The sequence below is a fragment of the Cottoperca gobio genome, chromosome 10 (genome assembly GCF_900634415.1).
Source record: "Cottoperca gobio chromosome 10, fCotGob3.1, whole genome shotgun sequence".
NCBI lineage: Eukaryota > Metazoa > Chordata > Actinopteri > Perciformes > Bovichtidae > Cottoperca > Cottoperca gobio.
The window spans coordinates 13989976-14014823 of NC_041364.1; the positions used below are offsets into that span (position 1 = coordinate 13989976).

At 40.8% G+C, this 24848-nt stretch overlaps 3 protein-coding genes across 5 annotated transcripts in view; 2 read left to right on the plus strand and 1 right to left on the minus strand.

Moving 5' to 3' along the window:
• Positions 1 to 1811, plus strand: part of LOC115014636 (soluble guanylate cyclase 88E-like) — an 8619-nt gene extending 6808 nt beyond the window's left edge. Inside the window, exons 15-18 of the mRNA XM_029441644.1 lie at positions 1 to 60; positions 645 to 791; positions 902 to 1027; positions 1143 to 1811. The exon at positions 1 to 60 is cut by the window's left edge and continues 30 nt beyond it. Of these exons, the coding sequence (XP_029297504.1) occupies positions 1 to 60; positions 645 to 791; positions 902 to 1027; positions 1143 to 1262 (453 nt within the window). The 3' untranslated portion in view covers positions 1263 to 1811. The remainder of the gene's footprint in view (positions 61 to 644; positions 792 to 901; positions 1028 to 1142) is intronic.
• A 3087-nt stretch (positions 1812 to 4898) lies between these two features.
• arl3l1 (ADP ribosylation factor like GTPase 3, like 1) lies at positions 4899 to 11616 on the minus strand. 2 transcript variants are annotated; one of them, XM_029441715.1, is made up of 12 exons: positions 11577 to 11616; positions 11401 to 11469; positions 11182 to 11226; positions 10836 to 10859; positions 10459 to 10716; positions 10210 to 10308; positions 8203 to 9368; positions 7285 to 7428; positions 6041 to 6157; positions 5706 to 5756; positions 5389 to 5574; positions 4899 to 5222 (listed from the first exon to the last, which is right to left on the minus strand). In XM_029441715.1, the coding sequence occupies exons 7-12, from the start codon at positions 8218 to 8220 to the stop codon at positions 5175 to 5177; spliced, it is 564 nt and encodes a 187-aa protein (XP_029297575.1). In that variant the 5' UTR covers positions 8221 to 9368; positions 10210 to 10308; positions 10459 to 10716; positions 10836 to 10859; positions 11182 to 11226; positions 11401 to 11469; positions 11577 to 11616; the 3' UTR covers positions 4899 to 5174. The 2 variants fall into 2 exon arrangements, with proteins under 2 accessions (XP_029297575.1, XP_029297574.1); XM_029441714.1 differs by lacking the exons at positions 4899 to 5222; positions 5389 to 5574; positions 5706 to 5756; ... (1 more) ...; positions 7285 to 7428; positions 11577 to 11616 and having other exon boundaries at positions 8237 to 9368; positions 11401 to 11534.
• A 2469-nt stretch (positions 11617 to 14085) lies between these two features.
• rgs14b (regulator of G protein signaling 14b) lies at positions 14086 to 24836 on the plus strand. 2 transcript variants are annotated; one of them, XM_029442123.1, is made up of 15 exons: positions 14086 to 14268; positions 17941 to 17962; positions 18123 to 18274; positions 18402 to 18494; positions 19147 to 19290; positions 19390 to 19563; positions 19658 to 19739; positions 19853 to 19953; positions 20092 to 20304; positions 20532 to 20608; positions 20936 to 21062; positions 21570 to 21651; positions 22332 to 22381; positions 22938 to 23037; positions 23768 to 24836. In XM_029442123.1, exons 1-15 carry the CDS (start codon positions 14152 to 14154, stop codon positions 24025 to 24027), a joined length of 1794 nt encoding a protein of 597 aa, XP_029297983.1. In that variant the 5' UTR covers positions 14086 to 14151; the 3' UTR covers positions 24028 to 24836. The 2 variants fall into 2 exon arrangements, with proteins under 2 accessions (XP_029297983.1, XP_029297984.1); XM_029442124.1 differs by lacking the exon at positions 14086 to 14268 and adding an exon at positions 15373 to 15509.
• The last annotated feature ends 12 nt before the right edge of the window (positions 24837 to 24848 follow it).

A 24848-nucleotide genomic window follows, 5' to 3' on the forward strand; every position in this document is an offset into this window, starting at 1 on the left:
TACGAGCACCTGAAAGAAGGTCACTTTATTTTTGAAAGGAGGGGCACCATTACTATCAAGGTTAGGGGTCAAAACCGTCACCACAGCAAATACACTCACCACATTAATTGCATTCACCCAGCCTCTATGACAACATGTCATTAATAAGATTTGGTGTCGAACACACAGCGATGATGTGGTTCACCTACCTGACACTAAACACTGGGGCTGTAATCTGTGTTAACGGAAGATTTGTGTATCAGCAGTCAGACATAATAAAGATTTCTGAATCTTACAAATATATGCAATAATAATAACTCACTGTTATGGCTCTGAGGAGCAAGCACACTTAGTATTCAGAGCTGGTAATTGCTGCTTGTTGATTTGCCAGCTATTTTATCACTGGGTCTGACTTTGAGGCTGTACAGTGATAATGCCGGCAAAGCGACTCCCTAAGGTTTCTAAGGTTACTGATTACAGGTGCCAATCTCAAGTAAGCAAGAGTCATTTATTTTTCATTAGGGAATTCTGATAATTGGAAATAAGCAATTAAACTCCCTTCCATAACATAAATTGTGCCTTTGAGCATATATCTTTGAACATTTGTGCACAAGTCAGGCACCTTTATGCCTAAACCTAACTTTTCCTTCTCTGTCCATCTTTAGGGGAATGTGGAAATTGAGACCTACTGGCTCAAAGGAAAGAGGGACAAAGACGGGAACGCTCAGGCGGCGTGTCCTCAGTTTGAGACCCAGACCATCAGTAATGTCAACATCTCTGGCCCTGAGGCCACAGGAGATAAGAAGGGACTGGTACACATTCATCTAAGACATCCTTGAATGGTTTACACTCTCATTTGCTTTATTGCCACCATCATTATCATCATCTGATTCCCCGAGTCTCCTTCTGTCTTTGCCCCCAGGGTTCCCCGCTGGAGGCAGGGCGCGAAAAGGATGATGCCAAGTCTATTCGCTCCCATTGTATCAAGATGGAGATATCAGGCCATTCTCCGGAGGAGGGCCGGGTGGAGAAGATGTCTGTTGATAAGGTGAGGGGGAATATCTGAGATTTCTAGACTTTTAATGACTTCTAATTATTTTTCTTTTTGTTATTGGTGAGATTAAATGTTCCTCCCCAAGACTCACTATAAGGATGCTTTGCAGGACGGCCTCCAGGATGCCCACCTGGATCTGGACTCTCCTGATTCTGACGGCATCCTGGAGTCCCGTGACAGCTCCAATGACTCCCCCTGCACCAAGAGTGCCACGTGCTCCATGTCGTGAACTTATGTATTGCACGTTTTCTTTTTTTTTACCACTCAGTGAATGTCAATCTTTAATGACGTATTGTTTGTACATGGCCTAGTCTGTAATGCTCGAAATCTCTAGTGGCCTTGCATAGTGTTAGGTTGCAGAGCAAAATCATCAGTGATATTTAGCTCTGACAATACAGAAATAAATCCCAGCCATTATTAATTTCACACTCAGAGCAGACGCTTCTTCAATTAATTCCTCACATTAGTCACCTCAAAGCAATTGCCTCTAAAACTTTGCTGTGTGCCCATAACGTGTCGTATTAGCAAAAAGTGGTCACTGCCACGTGGTTCAGTCGGACACAAGCTCAGTCATTTCCTGTTTGTTCTGCCGCACCTTGTAGATTTGACATCTTATTTCATCCTTGGAAGACATCACTATGTATCTCTCCTCTGTCCCTCTCCCTCCTCTCTCCTTCATCCTGCATGTCTAGATTCATTGTTCTATATCAGTCTCGTCAAACACACAGCCACGGCACAATGTAAATGCTTGTCAGCTCAGGGAAAATAAAGTGAGACGACTGCTGAGCCATGAGTGGATCTGTTTGTTATTGTTTATCTTGTCACTCAAAAGGCATTGACATTCAGACTCACATTTACAATTATTTTACACTTTTTTTATTGAACACATTTCTCCATGGATATGGATGTGTGAAGATGTTCCTATTGTGTCTGTGTGTGCTCACCTGACATGACACGCATGCATGTGTACCTGCACCCAATGCCCTTGTATTTTAGCTTCAAAATGCATCACAACTGTATATTTGGTGATTACTACTAGGTCGTCCTTAGATCTAGTGTTTAAAAACCTTGTTTGTGTTCAATCATCAATATAATGTCGGAACAAATCGATAAGGGAGTTTGGGCATTGTCTCAAATTCCATGCTATGGTTTAATAACACATCCATACATGCCACTAGAACAAGAATAGTGTAATCCTAACGCAAAGACATCGATAGGCAGTCAGATGAGAGTTATTCTGGTCCAGTGTCCCAGTCAGACAACGTTCCCCACTGACTGGTTATCAGAAGAACTGCACTTAAAGGTGGCGTCCTCGCGGTCTATGCTGCATTCGTTGGCTGTGTGCGAGTCTTTAGCCGATGACCCGATGGAGCAATGGAAGCAGAAGGTGTAGAGGAAGGCGAGCAGGAGCAGGAAGCAAACAACACAAAAAATGACGACAATCAGGATGGTGTGCACTTGCATGTGAGCCTCCTCCCATGGGAGCAGTGTGGTGGTGGTTAGCAGGCTGGAGGTCATTGGGGTAGCGTTGAAACTGGGAGCAGGAGGCGTCATGGAGGGCAGGTGGGCAACCTCTGGCATGATGGGAAGCCTTGGCTTGGAGATACTTTGTTGCAACTTCAAGTAGAAAAACATATTTTAGTTTGGTTTGTCAAATGCCCCTGATCACTCACATTAACAAGATAGAGTAGTCATTTTAATTCAAGTGGAGTTAATTATCAAACCAACCTGCCAAAAACAATAGATGAGAACAATGACTTAAAACAACTATGACTTTGAATGATTATCCCAATCTATTTCTGTGCAATAATAAGCCATGTTACAAAAAAACAACATTATTGATTTTATCAACACAACTTCTAAATATGTTGAATTAACCTGCTGCTTTTAAGCAGGTTAATTATCTTTGTCACAGACAACCGAACACAGACGTGTCTTTTGTTCGTACCTGGAATGAGCTGTTGTCCTGTCCCTCTGAGCCGGCTTTCTTTTAATGAGCAGAGCTTGGGAAATACTGAAAAAAAATGGGGGACAAGAGAAGCAGGGCTGGACTGAAGAAGAGAGGTGGCTGGTGGAACATGAATAACAGGGAGGGTTGCCATGGCAACACTTGCTCAGGGGCCACTTGCATGAAAATGACATCATATCACTTCATACAGTATTAAGAACGTGTTAAAGTGTACACGTGGAGATAGCAGGAGGTATTAACGGCGGGATTAGCTTGAAACATGTAAAGAGCTAAAGCTGCAACATGCACATCGAAATCAAGAGTTTATAGAAAAACTAGTTTACGTGATATTCTTCTGAAGCTGTGCAGAAATTAAAGTATCTGCTCGATCAAAGACAATTAACAAAATTGGAGTATGTAAAAGCACTTGTTTGTAAAGAGCAAAGCCTCCTCATCAGCCCTGAGATTACTCTGGCTCTGTAATACTGCCCCCTGTTGGTGAGAGAAGCAGCACTGAACAACAACAACACTGCAGACAGCAAACTCATCTCCCCACTATCACAGCTCCTGGGCCGTCTGCTCTCAGCCATAATGATCCTTTAGTACAAGTTGTAATTGCCCCCCCCCATGCTGTGCTCGCTCAACAGGAGTTGATGCCTAAAAAAAATGTTTTAGGAATGGCACCAAATTATAGTTGCCATGGAGATAACTCAATATTCATCCATTTGTTACTCATAAATACCAGACAAAAGAAAAGAAAAAATATACATTACCATAATTTCATGTAGAGGAGGACACACTACAAAGCCTGCCAGCTGATGTGATTTTAGAGTGCTTTCAGATGGTTAATTAAAGCTCCAGACAATAGAAACAAAAAGATCCATTAAATCCAACTGCAGTGGAGCCAAAATGGCTGAATAGAAGACTTAGCCGACACCAAGGTCAGTCTAAAGGACACATATGTGATGAAAGACCACAGGGCTGTGTGGGACTTCAAGTGTGTGGGGGTTTCTGACCGCTGTCGTCCCAGTGGAGATGAATCGCACGTGGGTGGAGGAAGTCTTCTGAAATCAATGATCTGCACAATCGTTATTGCAGATCTCAGAACATAAGGTGAAGAAGGATTTGACCTCAAATATGCTCACACAAAGCAGACCATTTGTATTTGTGCTGCGAGAAGAGACACAGTGCTCACAGCTGGGCATGAGATGTGTCATATGGCCAACTACCTCTGTGAAGGGAGATCCAGGCAGCTCTAACGTTTCTGCGAGAGAGACTGCATGCTACGTAATAGTCCCAGAATTAACATATAAAACAAACATTTTGAGAACGTCTCTGATGTAAATTAGTCAGCCTCTCTGCGTGTAATTTCCTGCACTGTTTGCTCTGCTGTGCCTTGAAGATTTGATATCTTGTTCTGCCATGCGAGTGTATAATTGTGAACTCTCTTCTCTCTCGCACTCGCTTTTCAATTAGTCTCTCTCTCACTGTACAATGTAAGTGCTTATCATCGTGGTGTGGAAAAGCTAGTTGACAGCTGAGCAGGAGTGGAACAGCTTGTTATTGTTCCTCTTGTCACTCATGGAAGCGTTGACATTTACAGTCACATTTGCATGTTCTCTGTCATTTCCTGACAATTTTTAAGACAATTATTTGACCATTAATGATGTTTGTGCATGCATCTGAGGAGAATTTGATTGCTACATATACGTTTCGGAAACAAGAAAGCAAAATAGCAGAAATACCTAATTATTTTATTGTCAAAAAACTCAAAACACATACTTTACACTCACACAGAACTGGTGTCTATGTACCTGACAAACCCCAACAGTTCTACATGGCTACACACTCAAATTGGTTTTCTCTGTCTTTAAGAAAGCACACACTCACCAGACAAGGATCTTTGGGATAAGGGGCCAAACACATACATTTGTAGGACAGAACAATGATCAATAAGTGACTAATTCACTTATTGTAGCTAAAATATTTATTTTAAGGAGCTACATTTGCAAAATATTCATAAAAATGACACAAATTGTAAAAACAAAATTATCATTCAAATCTGTGAGGGGAGCAGGATCCGTGATCGGTGAAGTGTGTTGATATCAAATGAAGTGACATGTTTTTTTTTATCCCCTATGTGATGCATGTTCTCTGTTTGACTCTCTGGTCAGTGTTGTTTGGGACGCTGGTTCATTTCTTCTTATTCACAATGTTGTTGCAAATCCAGTTCATGCCATCCTGTCGAGGAAATAAAAGTAAAACAATCGAAATCAGTTTCACAGTTTGAAGGTATAAAATAAAGTCTGAAAACCATCACTAAGCAAGTACAATTAGTAATTGGTAGAGTCTATTGTGTTATATGGTTAATTAGGTTCCATCTGAGGAGAAATCCATAAAGTCTGACCTGAACTCCCTCCCCAGACACAGCTGAGCAGGCCTGAATCTGCCACTCCCGGTCCCGGTACGTATGCAGGTTGAGTCCCTCTGCGATCTCACTGGCCGCTGACGCTGTGGCCAGATCCTGCTTATTGGCAAAGATGAGCACTGGAACGCCCTTTAGATTCTCCTCGTCAATCAGCTCCGACAGCTCCTGCACATGAGCATCAATCAATCCCTCTATCCACCTATCTATCCATGTTTATATATTTAACTTTAGGTAGCCTAGTTTTGTTACGGCTCTTGACAGAATGTATGTTCATGCACAAATGGCATCAAGCTTACCAGTCCTGTCTCTTCAAACCGCTTCTTGTCTGCACTGTCAATGACATAAATCTGAAAGTACAAATATATTACAATTGGGAAAGTTTTCTTTGTGGCCTCAGTGCTAACTGAGAACAGAAGATACACTTGTCGACCTTTCAAAGATGTTCCACAACATGAGAGTTTGACTAACAAGTTACTTAAAATACAATTATAAGGCTTAATTTGGACCTGTGTGGAACCCAGGACGACTAGAAACAACTTTGTAAACACTAATTGGGATGCGAATACAGAATAAAGGAAATGTGTCCCGCAGGAAAATGTTATATTGTTTTGAATGAAGTTTAGTCACTCACCAACAGGTCTGTGTTTTCCAAGTACTTCTTCCAGAAGGGCCGGATCTTCCTCTGTCCTCCAATGTCCCAAACATTGAGTTTCATGCCATGAGAGGCAACACTCTTTATGTTAAAGCCCTGAAGTGAAACGCAAAGTCACTCTACTGCACCTGGAAAGCCTTGCAAATGGCTATGATGCAATTCATTGAGCAGCACTAGAACACAAGTGTGTGTCCTAAATGAATCACTGTTTGGTAACTCTGTATTGTAACCTTGTTACACATCAGCAGGAGAGCAACAGGAGCTCTGGTCACTGTGTTAATCCGGCGCTGTTTTTCATAACCACACTCCGTTCTGTTTCAGTCAGCAAGGTTGTATAACAACTTTATCCTTAAGGGTCAGCTGAGGAGCAAATCTAAGTATAAGACTGGAAGCACCAAGTGCAGTGTGGTCTGGCTTTTGTGGTGACTTGTCATGCTGGACTGCATCCTCTCGGCCTGATGAGCTGTCACACTGGCCCAGGATGAGGAGAGTAATGCAAGGGTATTAAATAATCATATTAGAGGTTAGATGATCACACCTCAACAGGGTGATAAATAAGACTTCACGATCACAACGTTAGGATCTTCTCAGACAATATGTTGAGAGCATGCAAATCGGGAAGGTCATTTCCTGCTGAAATGTTATTTAACAAACGATTTAACAGGACGATATTCAAATCATTATTTCACTTGTTGGTGGTTAAAGCGTGTGTACTGTAAGACCAATCATTTTAGAAAAGCAAAGGTCATCTGAATCCCATTACTTTGAGTGACAGCGTGCACTGGTCCAGCTGGTCTCACAAGATTAGATACAACCCCCCTGCCTTTTATAATGCTTCGTTACAGTGCCAGGAAAATAATAAATATATTTAAAAAAGCTTCATTCAAACTCCATCATTAAAAGGATTCAGTGACGGCAGACAAATGAATCTTTAAAGAGTGATAGTTTGTTGGCTAACAAAATATTGAGGGTATTTTTCTGGCAGATGCACCATGTTAATCTAAGATACACTTAATGATGAACATCAGGTAATGATGTTTTAAAGTGGCTCAGCTTTTCATGGTGAGATAAATTAATTAAAATGAAGGACACAAAAACATCATCTGCAAGCGTCACAGTCAGTGGTGCTACTTGTTTAATCCTACCGTACAGTAAGTGACTTTCCCTGAGGTCGTGATGTGTGTGTGTTTGTGTGTGTGTTTGAACATATGACTCCCTCTTACCTGTGTTGGTGTGATGGTGTTCACATCCTCAGAGGCGAGGCTTTTCAGCAGGGTAGTTTTGCCGGCGTTGTCCAACCCCAGAAGCACTATCCTGACCTCCTGCTCTGTGGATCCCTTCAGTCTCTCAATGACAGAGAGTAAGCCCTGCATGTAGGGAGGAGGGTGGGAAGTGGGAAGGAGAGGGCAGACCATAAACTTATTTCACCATTCACACAGCATCCTTTAGTATTTTTAACATTGTTCTTGGAACACCATGAGATTACTATGAGAAAATATCTTTCCTTTTCTCAGGGGTGCAAGGTTTGTTTGTACTCTGGAACATCCAACATAATATCCTTGCATAAAAAATACAACAACAATGACAAACTTTACACGTGAAAACTGATCCCACTGACGTCTTTCTGATTTAAGGTCAAAGCACCTCTTACATACAACACTGTTGACCACACATGCGCACCCATCTTGCTCCACCCACCCACCAATCTAGAGCCCTGCTTCTCTTCCTACTGTATGGAGTAAGAATTAATCTGTTGCTTTATTTAGAAAAGCACAGGTCTTGATTAGTGCTCCATTCACATAATGGCGCACTGTTTAATGTGATTAATCTGAAGCAAGGTTGCGCAATCGCAGTCACACTGCTGACAAAAAAGGCGCTGTAGCTTTAAACATTTCATTCAAAGTGACAGTTACTACAGTGTATGTGAGATAATGTGTACAACAAAGAGCTATTTAGGTTCCATTTAGCCACACTATTTGACCAGATGAGCAATTTAAGAAAGAACTACTCAAAGAAAAGTTATTGTTTCACTTTTAGAAACCATACCTTTTCATAATTCACTTTTATAACCACCTGTTAACAGCTCCTAGTGAACACATAATGAAGGTACAACGTTTGGTTTTATAAATCAGGTCACTTACCCTTTGAGCTTCTCCCATGGTGGCGTGTTTCCTGTGGCTTGGCTGGAGAGCTGCAGCTACATTCTCCAGTGAAGCTCACAGGTGTGTTAGTTATCCAGAAAAAGTACCAGCAGCCCGTCTATTCCCTCTTCCTCCTCTGTAAACTTCAGTGGGTTAAGTGCTATGTGTGTATGTGATAGTAATGTCCACCTGGGCGTCAATTGATTGCTCCTCACTGTCGTCGTGGAGTTAGCGAGCAGGAAGAGGGGGAGGGTGGATGGGACTGGGATTAGGAGGCCAGAATTAGCCCTAGTCATCTATGCAAAGGCCATCCTATTCACCCCCCCCCCCCCCCCACCTTCCCTCCATCTCCACTTTGCATAGGCTTTACCTGGATTATCCCTTAGCCACCTGCTATAGGAGGAAACTGTATAAACAGTTCTGACACACTCACATGGATATTATGAAAAGAAAATAGAAAAGCAAGTTCAGAGATTTTGCCATATGGCTGAATGGGAAAACTTGGTTTTAATGCAGAAAAACAAAGACCCTAAGAGCATCATTAGAAGTGACAGCGTGCATAGAGCTTAACACATACACTTCAAAGGATTATACCATGTTGTTGAACCAGGGAATTTATTATTTCTGTGTTCATAAATCATAAATCAACTCTCAAATCCCACATCCATCCCTCTCTTGGAGAGGAGTGGATAACATTATCATCCCATATATCCATTACATGCCAGCCGCTATAAAACTGCTGTGTATGGGTCGTCTGTAGTGTGCGTTCCTGTGAGTAGAGCCTTCAGAGGGATTAGTTTGAGCGAGCCTGTCCTGTGTCTGGATTAAAACATTTCTAGATTCTTTTCCTCAACTGAACAGGCTTCCTGGTCAGTGGGCGGGGTTAACATAAGTGCTGTGTTAAACAAAAGATCCACCCTGGTCTGGAAACTGCTATACATAAGCTTGTAACCTCAGTTGATCACACAGCCTTAGCCTTAAAGACAGAGATTAAAGAGGTTTTATTAATACATTAAATACGACAACAGCAAATTATGAAACAATACCACTATTCATGACTTTCAAGAGTGGAATACTTCTTATTTATGTCTCTGGTGTTGGGAATGGAGCTGAAGCGGCCCTCTGCTCCGCCAGAGCCTTCTGCTTCAGTCTCTCTTTGTGTTTAACTGCAAAGAGAGAGGGGAGGTGTCATACTTGATAATGTAAACAGACATAAATCAAATCTGTAATTCAAAGATAGGAATTAGTTTAGCATTAAGGCTATAAACAGGGGGAGGCAGCCAACCTGGGTATGAGGTAACAAACTCCACCTACCAGCACTCCTAAAGCTCACTCATTAAAATGTTTTAATGTTTGTTCAATCCGTACAAAAAAAGCACAATTCTCTGTTTTACAGGGATTACGTGTACTATCACTGCGTCCGAAATCGCTTCATTGCTGATTCACTACTCCCTTCATAACACTCAATAGTGAGACGTAAATTGAGATATTGGACACTTAATGGGAATATTAGCAGACAAAGTGTCAGGCTACATGCCATGGAGACTGCTTTTTTTTCTTTCCATTGTGAGGGCACTATGGAGTAAATATGGAGTGATTTCGGACAAAGCCAATTTCTTGTCCAGAGGAAGTTACGTCATGGAGTCTCCGCCGGCTGTCTGGCAACTGCTCCTGATGCAAACCCCCGTGTAAAACTGCAACCTGCCATCATTAGTCTTGAGTTTTGTACATATTTAACAAACCAGATATAACGTGGTAATCAGTAAGCTTTAAGGGTTCTGGTTGGAGGATTATGTTAGCTTTGTACAGCCAGGCTTTCTAGCCTTTATGCTAAGATAAGCTAATAATCCGTATTATTTACGGACATACACGAGTGTTATCAATCTTCTCCTGTAAGCCTTTTCAAGAAAGAAATTTTTCCATTCAAGACAATATATTTGAGAAAGAAGAGGTGCTGCAGGCTCTTGTGTTGTCTAATGCCAGAGATAACCTGAACTGAGCTCTTACTGTTGTCTCTTCTCAGCTTGAACTTCATGGACATCCCCAAAACCAAGACCAGGACTAAAGCGGACACACCACAGATCACAACGGTCACCACAAACTTGTCTGGTTGAAGATAAAGTTTTAAACAGACACATGTTATCATCAGTCATTGAGAAATTGTACGATGCATTATTTTCAGGCTGGTTAACTTAAAATCTACATTACACATGTAATCTGTGTCTGTGTGAAATAAACAGGGACATGTGTACTTACTCTCTACAGTGACATCGTGTGGCGCAGACTCGTAATCGCCACACAGGCTCTTCACAAAGCAGATGTACTGGCCGTTGCAATGCGTCAACACTTTTTCGAGAAACAGCACGCTTTTGTTTTGGCCTCTCAGAATTTCCATTCCTTCCCTCTTCCACACAAATGTCAAAATCAAATCGGGAAGATTATGGACACATGTTAGATTGACGGCATCGCCCTCCTGAAGCTTGGATCCAGTGCTGTTGACAGAAACCTGAAAGTCTGAAGGGCAAGGTAAATATTTAAGGGGAGGGAAGCAACAGGGTTATTGTTAGGTAATCAGATGGTCATTTTATGTGTTCAGGTTCACTGCTACAGATTAGGATGTGGTAATAGGTTACCTTTTTTGCAGTCTGATGGAATATCTGAAGGTCATAGAGAGAATAGCAAGCATAGAAATCAACACAGTTACAGTTAGCATTTCATTTACAACAGAGGAGATATCAAATAATGTCTTTTTGTTTTTGAATAAAAGTGCAACGACACTAACTTATTCTACTCTCAGCACTCTATTTAAGAAGAACATTTAAATGTATGAGCATTTACATTGTTTTTAAAAGTCTCCTATGTTTGCCATGTTCGATTAACCTCATTGTACTGCCTCCATTTCTCCGCCAATTTCTGTATCTAATGTCCTTCATAGGATTTATCTTCAAGTAAACAAATGAAAACAAAGATGGCACTCACCACTGATGCACTGTGTTAGATTGTTTGAGCAGTGTGTACAAGGCTCTATAGGGAAAACAGAGACGGAAGGAAAAGCATTAAGAACATTTTTCCTTTGCATCTCACCTCACGGTTTTTAATGGCAGACAATGTTCAGGCACATTAGTTGGTACATAACATTTCAAAATGTAGTCTATAATTAGAGTGAGGGGTTCCTCTTTTTTTTTTTTTTTTTTTTACCTGACTGAGTTTTTTCTGTGGTGTTACATCTCAGACAATTGACAGGAACACAAGTAGCCCCAGCACCAGCTAAAATAAAGAATGAATACAATAAAAGACACATGTGTAGAGGCATATATTCATGGTGAATAAGAAAAATATATTCAGAACTGTTAAATTCAGAAGTGGCTCCTTACCTTTGAGGAGATAACCAAGCAAAAGACATAGGGAAACCCCTCTCACAACCATTGTCTGTTGGAAAACATCAGGACATTGGTTTAGCCTAAATATTAAGTTTAACAGGCGAAAGAGATCTGAATCCCTAAGAATGAATTCCTCAACATTTAAACTAATTAGAAATAGAAAATCCCATAGCACACACAATTGTAACATATTGTACATGATCTAATAAATGTTGTTATAAAGGTAGAACATAATACTTAAATGTGTTTCTTATTACCTGTGGTGGTGTTGTCTCCTCACACACAAGAGTTGAATGATCACCTGTTCTGTTTTGCCTAACCTTATGGTCTTTGCTTCAGAAAAGGAACGGCAGAGCTGATCACAAACACTGATACCAATGCAAATAAATTATTTCCTGGACCTGACAAGAACACTATCGCTGTTTGTATGTTTTATGGATGAGAGATGGATTGCTGGATGATCAACATATATATAAAAGACAGAGGCAGAGGTACACTGAAGTATAACCTGTTATAAGCAAAACAGTGGTTTACATATGCAAACTATCAACTCTTTGCAGACACCATAAAATGTGACACATACTAGGGATACCTTTGCTCACAATGTTTGACTGAAGAACTGAAGCTTGGAAATTAAATATTATCTTTCATTAAAGTCACCCATGGCATTTATACACAGTATATATATATACATGCAGTGGCCAGTAGAGAGTGCTGCTGATCATCCAGCTTCTTTCTTAACACTAATCCCTTCAGGGTCATGGGGGGCCTATCCCAGCATGCACTGGGGAAGAGGCAGGGTGCACATTGGAGAGATTGGAAAACACAAAACACGATCACACTCCTTTACCTAACAGCCAAACGGCAATTTAGAGTTTTAATTAATCAAACCTGCATGTGTTTGGACAGTGGGAAGAAAAACAGAGCATCAGACAAATAAACCCCACACAGACGCAAGGTGAACCTGTTAACTCCATATGTAAATAACAAACTGGTTTGGAGATTCAGTCACTTGGGCTCTTTTGTCAAAAGCTAATGTACTGTAATGAAGCTCAGGTTGAATACATAAAATAGGCCGGTGTTGTTCCCGCATTATTATATTATCATATATCATATATATCAAGGTCTGAACTCGTCTGGCTGCAACCCTTTGTCAATAATTATTACATTAATTTAAACTGCAATTGTAAGTAATATTTTGGATTGTGTGCTCATCCTAGCATTGAAGCAGTTCTAGTTAAAGCTATAACTAACCTGTTATGAAAAGAAACTCCCAATTTTAACAGTTGCTTTTACCACTTGACCATGATTATATCATGTTATTCCAGAGTGTTGGGAAATGTTAGCAACCAACCTTTTCAGATTAGTATTTTTATTGTGAGCCATGGGATCAACTTTAAGCTGTTTTTACACTTTACGTTAAACTAGTTTCTGTAATCTATTTAATTACTAGTTTGTTGGCCAGTCCATTTATTGGTTGAACTATTTGATATGATTCTGTTAAATATGCTTTAACATTGCCTTTAATTAAGTGCTAGCAGGTCAATATTCCTACACATATTCAGTTTATGACAGGATATAGTAGAATCTCTGACCACAATTCTGCAGCCTCGGCTATACTCTGATGCCTACACATATTTGTATAGTATGTATGTAATACTTTTGTAATATTTACATTGTTCTATATTTATGTTCTTGACCTTTGAAGTACTTTACCTGTATTTGCATTTCCTCTTAATATGTGTATTGTATGCACCAAACACCAAGGCACATTACTTGTTGAAAGTAAATAATATTCATTTGCAATAAACCTTATTTACAATAACATGCTACTGTAATTAGTATAAGCATAATGACATGATAAGTTTAGCATGTTGCTACTTACTACATATGAACAGGTCAATAGTTATCATGTTGAAGCCACTATAAGATGCTACTGTTAGCGTGATGATATTCTACAGAGCTACAAAACTGTAGCATGTTGATCTAACAGCTCATGCAAATGAGAAAGTTGTTTGCATGTCAGCAAGATAACATTGATATTGCCTAGAGTTGGAGCTGAAGCTGAGGTGACCACTCCTTTTCCTGACAGAACATTTGATTGTTATCCACAAAATGTCCCTCTTAATTGTACAAACTCTCCAGCGCCAGGTAACGTTAGCCACAATGCTGCTACTCTTTACTAAGGTAAGTTAACACCATGACATTTTATTCTCATGCAACAATTGTGTTTCTCTTTGCTATTTGTTTGTAGGCTAAACTGCGTTGCCATTACATACAACTAGCCTAACTATGCTGAATAACGTATGCGCTGTAACTTTATTCTTCAAGAACCGCACATGGCCACACACAACGCTTCGATATCCTCGCAAACGTAGACAGAAGAGTTGTTGACAGTGCACACTAGTTAACAATATTTTCAAATGCCAAAAAGGTGCACTGCTAATTAAAACTCCCTGCTTCACCTGGGTCCCCAGCTTGTGCTAATTAACTCTGACCTGCACACTGCCAGCGCTATCTTCTCTGTCGCGTTTAGGTGTTGACTCGCAGTGTGTTTGTTTCCCTGAAGATGGTCTCTTTCAGAGGATTGTGTCACAGGTTCTCCCGCCTGGCAAACGTTGCTGCAAAAAAGCAATTAAGGAAATATGAAAAATATTGCACCACTGGCATCATGGCAGACAAGAAGGTATGCGTGGCAGTACAGAAAGTGTAGTGTAACATGTGCTATTGCTATAGCTGCAGAATAATACTCGTATAATGACGAACTCCTGTTGCTCTGAAACATCATGAAACCCCCCCCCCACTATTCTGAACAGTGTAACGTTAACGTCAAATATTTATAGCCTATAATTGTTTGAGAGATGTGAAGTTGTAAAGTTTCTCCTACATCTTGTAGAAGTTTAGTGATGTCATGAATTTGATTTTAACTACTGTATGGCAGGATTACCATCTTAAAATAACAGAAGAAGGTGTTGTGTTTTCTACTTAAATCTAAGTCTAAATCTAAATGACTTCCAAGTAAAAGGAAATAACACTATTTACTTAAAAAAAGACAAGAAAAGTGAAGCATGCTAAAAAAACATTCTTAGATGCAGTTATGTAGTGGGCAACATTGCTTTCTGTATTGTATAGTGGCTGGTGGTCTAGTGGTTTGGCTTCCAAATACAGTGAGTACAATACCATTGTGCCCCTGAGCAAGGCACTTCACCCTGAGTTCTTAGTTCACTGTAAGTTGCTCTGGACAAGAGCGTCTGCTAAATCAAGGGTCCCCAACCAACGGGCTGCGGACCAGTACCGGGCCGTGGATCATTTGGTACCGGACCGCACAGAAAGAATAAAATATAATATTTATTAGTCTGCAGGGTATTTCATTTAGAAAAATAAAGTGCATAATATAAAATGGTATAACTACATTTACATTATATATGTAATAAGTAAATTATATGTTTTGCACTTTATTGTGTGTTTTGTTATGCCTGCCCCCCCCCCCGGTCCGTAGCAAAATTGTCTTGCGTGAAACCGGTCAGTGGTACCTGTGCTAAATGACAAATGTAATACTAGTTGTAAGGTGTGAAAATGAATACGCACAGTGACAAAAGCAGAACGGTTGCGTTCGTCTTGTGTTCCCACATCAGTAGTGTTTATCAAGACGTAGGCTGAGAACAGTTTGATCATAATAACCTTACTTCCTCTTTTGTGGCTTGTTGCTATGGCAAGACTTCCCTTCCAGGCAGGAAGTGACAGGAAGACCCAAGTGATGAGTTTGTGTGTGTGTGTGTATGAAGAGTGTGCATCATGTTTGGGTGGAGCACTTTACTGTGTTCCCTGACGGTGTGAACATCGCATAAAGACTTCAGCTTGTAGTCTGGTGTCTGAGCCACCATGGCGAAGAACTGCAACGCTCTAGTGATTCCTGCTGGCCACATGGTGAGTTGGCAACACTTGTTCGGTTTGGTTTTGCATCTGTTCTTCAGATCCGGTGGTTTATTTATGCAGTATAAAGGAGGAGGCTTTATCAGCTCTTACATGTTGGAATTTCACAACTCTGAGTGTACTGCGAGGAATAAATTGGAGTTAAGAGTGTTAAATAATCATGCGTTGTAGCCCTGTAATGATTTGGTAAACAGAACTTTCTTTTAAACATTTTGCTTTAAAGTTTTGGACTACTTTTTCAGTCTGCTTTTTTAACCGTGCTCATATTGTTGAGTTGACATCCAGGTCAGAATACCTAGATGTCTAGTACGGTACAGCAGTTTCTTGTGTTTGCTTGTATTGTCTCTCTTAACTCCTCAGAAGGGACCGGACAAATCGGGCTTTGTGGCTAACAGCTGGTTGCTACTTAAAACAGACCAGGCATGCTCGAGTCAGAAGCAAAACCAAGCCAATCTGTCATGTGTTGGCTTGTCAACTCCGTGTGAGACCATCACATTTCTTGAATTGGTTCATTTCTGCAAAAGGTGTGAACGTGTGTATATAAAGATGTATTTCACAGGAGCAAAGAAGACCAGGATGTTGCTAAAACGTGTCTCTCAGTGCTTTGCATTTTGTGTGATTTGAAAAATGTTTCTATTATTGGTTCTGCATCAGACTCTTTCCTTCACAAAGCATGGTTGCATATCTTGTCTCTCCTTCAAAGGATTCACAGAGAATCCTAATCCTTAGATATTGTTCTCTGTTGCAGTGTATGAGAAAATGAAAGGTGCGCAAGCAAGACTATAATGAATTATTTGTGTTCATTACAGTCTGTGGAGGACTGTGTTTGAATTGTGTATTGGCTTCTCCTGTGAAGTGTATTTGTAGGCAGCTACATGTCGTGTTTTTGGAGCCAGAGTTTGAGCAATAGAGCAAAGAAGTGAAGAGGTGGAGCCACAGTGGAGCTCACTGCCAGCCCATGTCAACCTTATTTGGGCAAAGCTTATAAATTGCCAAGAGCTGTTGCCTTTGAGCTGTTGACGAGCAAAGAATTACAAGGACGCTTTCTCTCCGCATGCACTAAAATTCCCACAGATACTATTTCTACGTCGGAGATGGGCCTTGGTCTCATGGTTAATACTAACTTAACGGAGTGGACTCAGCCCCATGGTTTTACCTGGAACTCTGAGTCACATCAGTGGATGCTGAGTAAAAAGTTCTCTCCATCACATTAGGGCATGTATCTTTTTGAGTCAACAGTTTGATGTGGATTCATTGTGGGCTATTCCAGAAATGAGGTACAAAAGAATATGGACTTTCTTTGAAAACCCTTGACTTCAGCTAACCCAAAGAGTTGATTCACAAAACCAACCCCAAGAGAATGAATAGGACACTGAAGTCTGGTTTCTACAATCAAAATAAGCTGCGTGTGTATGAATGATGAAGCTAAGATGTCAAGCACAGATTAAACAACTTGTGAAGCAAGATATTTGTAATTTTGTGGAATGTAAAAACTTTTTCTATAAACAATGAATGTATCTCCTGACTGTGACTGTTAATGGTGACGGTGCTTCTTTCAAGATTGTTTTTTCAACTCTACAGGACCAACCCACATAAACAAACACATTGACACATCTGGGCAATTTTAAAGCTGTAAACAGTGGGAGGAAACTAGAGGAAACCCAGAAAGACAAAATAACAATTAAACTCCACACAGAAAGACATTTTGGATTAAAACCCAGGACCGTTTCTTGCCATTCTTGAAACTTAACATCCAGGATTTCAGTTAAACAGATGCAGTTTTCTTTTAAACCTCCCTGGGGGGGGGGGGGGGTTTGCTCAATATCTTGGTACTTTGATGCTTGAGTAACATGCAAACATGGTTATCAGCACAGGTTTGTGTGCAAAGAGTTTACAGAACTTATTTTCAGTATTTAACTTTGAAAGGGTTTCAAATTGGATCTTTCAAAAGATGTAAATTGTGTGATCTCTAAAAGCTGAATGAGAGCCTTGTCATCAGTGTCACAACCACTTCCTGTGAAAACAACCCTGAGTGATTGCACTACATTGCTACCTCGGAGAAAGAAAGCAAAAAAACCATGCAGTTGGTGTTCACATTTCACTTCCTAAATGTTTGCCTCTGTACTTTTATGACTGTGTCTAGTTTTTGGTAATAATACTATTTTGAGTACGTTGCATTATGTGCATAGTAAAGCTGTTGCTGTAATATTTACATGTACTGAGAATTCCTACATTTCTGGTCATCAGAGTAAATTTTAGTTCTATCATTTAGTTTTGATTGCAACATCTTAGAGATTCGTTATGAATTTAAATACAATTCCTCTTTTGATTCTCTGTGATGCCTCCGCAAGGTGTTTTCCATCTTATCAGACGTTTTGTTTTAGCGTTGTTCCCTATCTTATCTCTCCGTCTCTCCTATTCACAGAGCCAGGCAGTGTCAGACGGAGGTAAGCATGAACAACCAACTGGCAATCCTGTACATCTCATAGTTCCCCGAACAGAAACATGTCTGTGCACGAACAAAGAAAACATCTGATTCGAGTCTCATTCTTGGTCATGCTTCTCTGTGCCGATCGTTGGGTGTGTTTGTTTCTGGATGTGTCGTAGAGTTGAACATGTCTGCACGGGGCTGTGGAGGCAGCAGCTCCAGCCTTCCAGGGACTCCGGGCGGAGAGGTCGGCCCAGCCAACAATGTGCTGGGCTGGGCCGTCTCATTTGAGAAGCTGCTGGAGGACCCCTTTGGAGTTCGCCAGTTTACGGTGAGACATGCTCAACACGCATGTTATGTTGTACTTTTAAGTTCAGGAATAACTCAAGTGATTGACTTTTTTCTCATGACCTCTCACAAGGTGTGCCTTTCACCAGTGTATGCTTCTTTCTCCACAGTCCTTCTTGATGTCTGAGGTGAGTGCGGAAAACATTTTATTCTGGCAAGCTTGTGAAAAATTCAGGAAGATCCGAGCCAGCTCCTTGGAAGAGGTATGATGGCACTTAGTACCTCTTTACACGATGACTCGTCTTACCTAACATTGTGATTCCTTATGCTGTTGTGTTTACTCTGCATAAACTTCTTTATAAATACTCTTCCATAGAATTTTCCTGAAACTTAAATGTGTAGTTGTAGACCAGACGGTGAATGTTTCCAGTGAGGGCAGTTTGTTTGCTATACTTGTGTCTGGGTTTTGGAGTAGGAGTTGATTTTGTTCCAATAGTTTAACAAACCTTATGTAGCATTAATCAACAATTCAGTAAAAACGTGTTGACCTCAATGACAGATGAAGCTGTTTTTCAACCATCTTTTCTTTTTGATATTTTCCTTCTTTTATTCTATTTTTAGCTTTCTATTTTAGACACATTAGACACATCAGCCGAGTTTCTGTGGTGGCTCAGCTCTCTGGGAAATGAATGGACTTTTAGCAACGTATTGATCGTGTGACTTGCAGTGTCCAACACCAGTCACAGCCTACATACAGAGTGACTTCTTAGATGGATATAGAAAGCTACACACTCATTCTGTCATTCCTGGTTAAACAGTTTTCTCATCAGCTTAGACACAATGATTAGCAAACAAAGTTTAGTTCATATGTAATCTTCAGGAGCTTTCAGTCTGATGGAGCCGTTGTGTTCCCAGCTGAAAGCAGCAGCTCGCTCCATCTACAATACCTACCTGTCTGACAGCGCTCCCTACTCGGTCAACATTGATGACACCGTAAAGATAGAGGAGAAGGACCTGGAACATCCCACACCTGACATGTTCAACAAGGCTCAAGCTCAGGTCTGTTTGGAGTCCACGTTCCCATTTTAGCTCAGTAATACAGTGATTCATTGTTTGCCTCTGCTGACTGTGTGTACAACTATCCCTGCTTTGTGTCAGATATTTAAACTGATGAAGATGGACAGCTACAGGCGCTTTGTGCGCTCTCCTCTCTACCAGAGCTGCACCTTGACAGGTGTAGAAGGTAAACTTGCACCTCAGCTCTCTAAAGAGACGGTCAGCATGGGATCCTGGGAGGACGTGGCCACCAGAAGCCCTTTAAGTAACAAGAAGGTAGAGTGACAGGAAGGAAATGGACTGAGTGAAAAACATGGTCTTGTTTTAATTTAGCTTCTAATGGCATTTCTTTCATCACGGTCTCAAACAGAACAAAAATTCAGACTCCAACAGCTTACCAGTTGGCAGGAGTGTCTCGGAGAATCAACACCAGAAAAGTGGATCCTGGGGAGGTAGTGGTAGATCTAGTGTTTCTAAATTATGCCTTTTATGTACATCGTGTGACTTTATATCACAATCTCTCCCTGGATCTCTTGTGGTTCTTTTCCTCCATCAATAACAATAGATGCATCCAACATCCATGGTTTAGTCTCCCGGAAAGAGTCCAATATTTCGGTGAGGTCGAGCAGCGGTGTGGAGCTCGGCTCCTTCTACAAGCAGATAGAGGTATTTGTGACGATAAGGGCACACGCGACTAACAATGTATTCTCATAGTTCAGAGATAAATATGCCATCAAGTGCCTAGTTATTGTTTTTAAGTATATTTTTCACTCTTAAGTTCTTCCCTCTCCACCTGTGATGTAGAATGGCAGATCGAGTCCCCAGTCTCCAGAGCAGGGAGGAGGGAGTCGGATAGGGTTGGAGGGAGGGTACTGCTGTGTCTACCTACCCGATGGCAGTGCCTCCCTGGCCCCCACACGTAATGGCCAACCTATTAAAGAAATGCTGGCAAGCCTGTGTGAGAAGAGAGGCTTCCCGCTGAAAGATGTCATCATCTACCTTCAAGGCAAGGAAAAGGTTAGCACTTGGCTGCTCCGTCTACAGCACTAGTCACAGCCTGAAAATCAAGAAGCTGTTCAAAAATATCACACTGAAAAGTTGTTTCGCAACAGGCGGTATGAGAAAGATGACTCTTCCTGTTTCCGACATCCTCCCAACCTCTCACGCCCTCTTTTAATTTCTGAAACTTTGTGAAACTTATTTGAAAGTATCCCCAGTTGATGCTGAACGTTCCCTCTCTGCAGCAGCCCTTATCGCTGGACCAGGACTGCTCCGTGCTGCGGGATCAGCAGGTCTCTCTGGAGCTCCGGGTGATGTTTGCGTGAGTCAACTGTGTCACTTCCTTCATTTTTCTGTCTTCGTCACCCTATCAGGCTTTCACACCCCCATCCCCACTACTACAGCAGGCCACTTCTCATTATATTAGAGGGAAGTCCTTGTGTTAACACCAGTCCGCTTGGTAATCATCTTGTGCATTGAATACATTTTCAAACGGCCAAATAAAATCAAATTTGGATTTCCTGCTAAAATATTGAGTGGCAGATTTTTCTGTGACTCTTGGCTTGGTAAGACTATTATAGTGTTGCTGCATCACTGCATTGTTTGATTACTGTGTGATGGAGGTTATTGAAATGCATCCGTGTTTCAGGCTGGAGATTGCCTTCACTGGTAAGACTGTGGGGATCATGGTGAAGTCCAGTAAGACGCTGCAGGAAGCCCTCTCTGCAGTGCTGCAGAAACACCACGTCAAGCAGCAAGAGGCCCTGGTCACCATGGTGAGTGTCTGTGTGTATGAGACCGTAATATGTAGCCAGTGCTTGAATACTTTCTCAGATAAGTAATTGAATAATAGTTTTCTCTCGGTTGTAAAGGAATACCTTAACTGACTACTCGTCTCACTGCACTAATGTTGTAGTTCCACTAAATTTCACATTGAGTCTCCTCTAATTTCCAAAGCAGCAGATTTGTCCGACATTTTCAAATGTACTACTTTTTCTAACTTCTCTCCGTCTGTCCTGTCGGCACTCCCGTTCCACTCCTGCATAAAGCAGCCGTTGCTAGGCAACCGTTTACACACCACTGTGCATGCTAATATTTATATACACTCTGTAATTTTAATGTGAAATTAACATTTTGTTGGTATAAGCGACGAGGATTACACATTTGTGTGTGTGTGTGTGTGTGTGTGTGTGTGTGTGTGTGTGTGTGTGTGTGAGAGTGTGTGTGTGTGTGATTAACTGCGTGTCAGCATCTGACGTGTCTTATTTCCTTGTTAATTTTAGGTTGGAAGCGACGAGGCTGTGAACATGACCGGCACTGTGTTCAGACTGGCCAATAAGACGCTACGGCTTGACAAAACCAAAGGTTAATACACTTGACCTTTTTTTTAAAAATCCAATGTTTTACTTAAATGGAAACCAGAGAGAATGATGTTTTAGATCATTTAATAATAAATGCACTGCCCGCCTCAGAAAGCACAAGCAGCCACAGGAGGAAAAGGAACCTACATGACGAATGAGTAAATGAAATGAGTTCAATCAAATCAGATAAAGGCACATTTTCCTCCAGCCACAGTTGGTTGTCTACGATGTGGGTGATCCATCAGTGATGCTTTGTGTGTTCTCTTCTGCTGCCTGAACCCTGGCTGTGCCTATTCACCTAATTGTTTCTTAATGGGTCCGAGAAAGTGTTTCTGCATTAATTGGCTCTTAGCTGGGGTCGAGGAGAAAGTCTTTTTCCTGTCCACTTTAGTACTTTGCCTCCATCTCTTCATATTTTCCTACTTTTCTCTTTGTGCGTCTCTCTTTGTGTCTTCATTCTTTTCTGTGGGGTTGAAACGTCCAACTCCATTTGGTTTGTTGAGTGCTGTGTCACTTTCAGTTCACCCACTTCATTTCCCAGCTGCTAAGAGACCAGAACCAACTTCACTTTGGATCAGGGTTCCCAACCTCAGTTATGTTGGGTTCTGTAGCGTTATTATCAGTGCACTGACCACTTTTCTACTGTTTAGAAACTGAATGGTATCTTTTGTGTGGTTTGAACAGGAAACCAGACCAATAATTCAAGAGGCAGTAGTTCTGCTGCAGCCTCACAGGTGAGGCAATGTTATGTAATAGACTGCGAAACATCAAACACAAATCTCGTTCTCATCATTCTGTACGCCACTGACACAATCCTGCATAAAAGGCAAGCTGCTAAGATGCTCTTGGTTATTATCTAAATAAGAATATAATGAAGGTTATCCTTTGAAGGCCACGGCTATGTGTGAACAAGGGAGTGATTGTGGACAATCGTTTTGACAAGCTTCCTTATATTTTATATAATAATAATTACCAAGAACATGTCTCCATCTTGCTGTTTTTGTTTGATCTCTTGTATAGATGGTATATATTTGTCTGTTTGTTTTATGTAGGGAATAGAGTATGACATATTTTCGCATCTATGAAATGTGATGAATGTGAGAAAGTGATAATATAATATTTTTTTGATTGTGGAAACACTTAGAGTGCACTATAGAGTAAATAGGGAGCGTCTTGGGAAACAGCACAAGGCTTCTGGACACCAACATCGTTATTCTTGTGATATAAAACGTGTGAATATCTTGTGTGATATCTAGTATTTGTAGTCTACAACTTCTATTTTGGTCCCAGGCAGGAGCAGTGAGTGCCGGTGGGGTGGATGCCCGATCATTGCTGCATAAAGACGGGGCCAAGACTCTGCTCAAGCCCAGTAAAAACCGTGAAATGGATGGTAGGGCATCTCAGCAGTATCTAGTAGGGTTTGGACAACATGGCAGTATTTACTGTAAGACGATGGATATGATGATACAACATTTTCTAACAAGGAATCTATAGCAATATTAAATGTAATCAACGTGGTCAAATACCTTGATTTTCATCTATAAACAGTTTCTCAAGTTGAGCCTGGAGGTTTATTCTTGAGCAACAACAGCAGCTGTAAAGCAAAAAATAAATGTAACAACAAGGTCCAACACGTCACGGTTCTCAGTTGTTGACAGCCATCTCACCACAGGGTGCCTTTTAGAAGCTGTCGAGGAGCTTTGAATCATATCACAATATTTCTCAGCAGATGGAAGTACAAACTATTTAAATTACAACTGAGGGAAATCGTGTGACATAATCAAAAGCTACCAAATGTGCTTTCAATCTAAAGCTTCTCAGTAAAATATTTCCATAAAATATACTGTATTATGTTATACATTACTATTGCATAAACTTGTAAATACCATAATGGCACATTTTATCCATATAGCCCAGTTCTAGTATCCTGGTCAGGGGTTTGAAGACTATTTATTGACGTTGTTCTAGTTCTATATTTCTTAAATGATAAGTTGTTCTTGCCTAGCTATACTCCCAAATATAACATGTAAATGTATTAAGCAGATGGCACGGTGTTAATTATTTATTTGAGACAAATATCAGAATTGGCATGATTTATTTATTTATATTTTGTGCGTCAGGGTTTCTGGACATGCTGACGAGGGCTCAGTGCTGCAGGGTTGATGACCAGCGAGGCCTTTTGACCAAAGACCAGCTGGAGGTCCCTCTGTTCCTGAAGCTGGCCTCAGACCAGGGACAGGAAACCAAACCGGACCAACCCAGTACAACCAGCTCCTCCACTGCAGACTCCAAAGAGACATCAAGTTCAGCCGGAGCAGCGAAGGAAACCCCGGACTCTGCTAAATCTGAAGCCAAAGACTTAAAGGAAACATCAGTTTGAACCACTTTTGTGTTTGTGTGGGATGGACAAGGAAGCAATTGGAAATTACAACAAACATCTCACAACATCATGAGACCAATCATGTCAAAAGACAGTGAAAATGGGTCAAGCACTTTTTAAATAATTGTTTACAAATAAGCTCTGAGACAGCAGTGTGCTACCTTCTCTGCTACTGATAATTGGCCTCTTGAAGCAATATGTAAAGAAGAAGAAGAAGAAAAAAAGATCATGGCAAGAACACTACACATGTTAATGGGAAGAATGGTTGCTATGAAGTGTTTAATGTATTCAAAAATGTTTTGGAAGAGAAGTTTTGGCTCAACATTTCACCCTGAAGCCGATATGTTTGTTTTAGTGATTCCTGGAGTCGCATGCTTTACAGTTTGCAGTTCACGTTGCTTTAATTTCTCACAATGTCACATCGCAGTCATGCTTTTCTATGAACGCTAAGCAAAAACATGTTTCTATTCAGGACCGTCCACAAGGGTTTTTTGAAGTGTATTGCACAATTGTTTTTTTTGTCTTTATTTGAAATTAGATTATTGAATATTTTTAACAGATGAGTTTTTAATATTTTAAATGACTAATTTTCTATTTGCATGCTTGCTTGCTATTTTCAAATGTGTGTTGTGTTGTGATGGCACTTTAAGAAAACCCGGTCAGGTCCTGTTTTCCTGTCACCTCAGACGACATGTCAGGGTCCAGATCATGAATTAGTAATGTGATATTACAGGAAAGGATTCAGATGATGTGATCAAAAATTATCCCACAAGGTGTATCTAAGGAATAAAAGTGTTTTTATGACGAAATGTGCGTTTCTG

Excerpts from the sequence above, each read along its gene's own strand:
- rgs14b (XM_029442123.1), top strand. The coding sequence starts at position 14,152 with ATGGTCTCTTTCAGAGGATTGTGTCACAGGTTCTCCCGCCTGGCAAAC. Across the intron at positions 14,269-17,940 it reads GCATCATGGCAGACAAGAAG|AGCCAGGCAGTGTCAGACGG; the intron begins GTATGCGTGGCA and ends TCCTATTCACAG. Across the intron at positions 19,291-19,389 it reads TCAACAAGGCTCAAGCTCAG|ATATTTAAACTGATGAAGAT; the intron begins GTCTGTTTGGAG and ends GCTTTGTGTCAG.
- arl3l1 (XM_029441714.1), bottom strand. The coding sequence starts at position 11,515 with ATGCCTCTACACATGTGTCTTTTATTGTATTCATTCTTTATTTTAGCT. Across the intron at positions 11,227-11,400 it reads CACAGAAAAAACTCAGTCAG|AGCCTTGTACACACTGCTCA; the intron begins GTAAAAAAAAAA and ends TTTTCCCTATAG. Across the intron at positions 10,309-10,458 it reads ACACGATGTCACTGTAGAGA|ACAAGTTTGTGGTGACCGTT; the intron begins GTAAGTACACAT and ends ATCTTCAACCAG.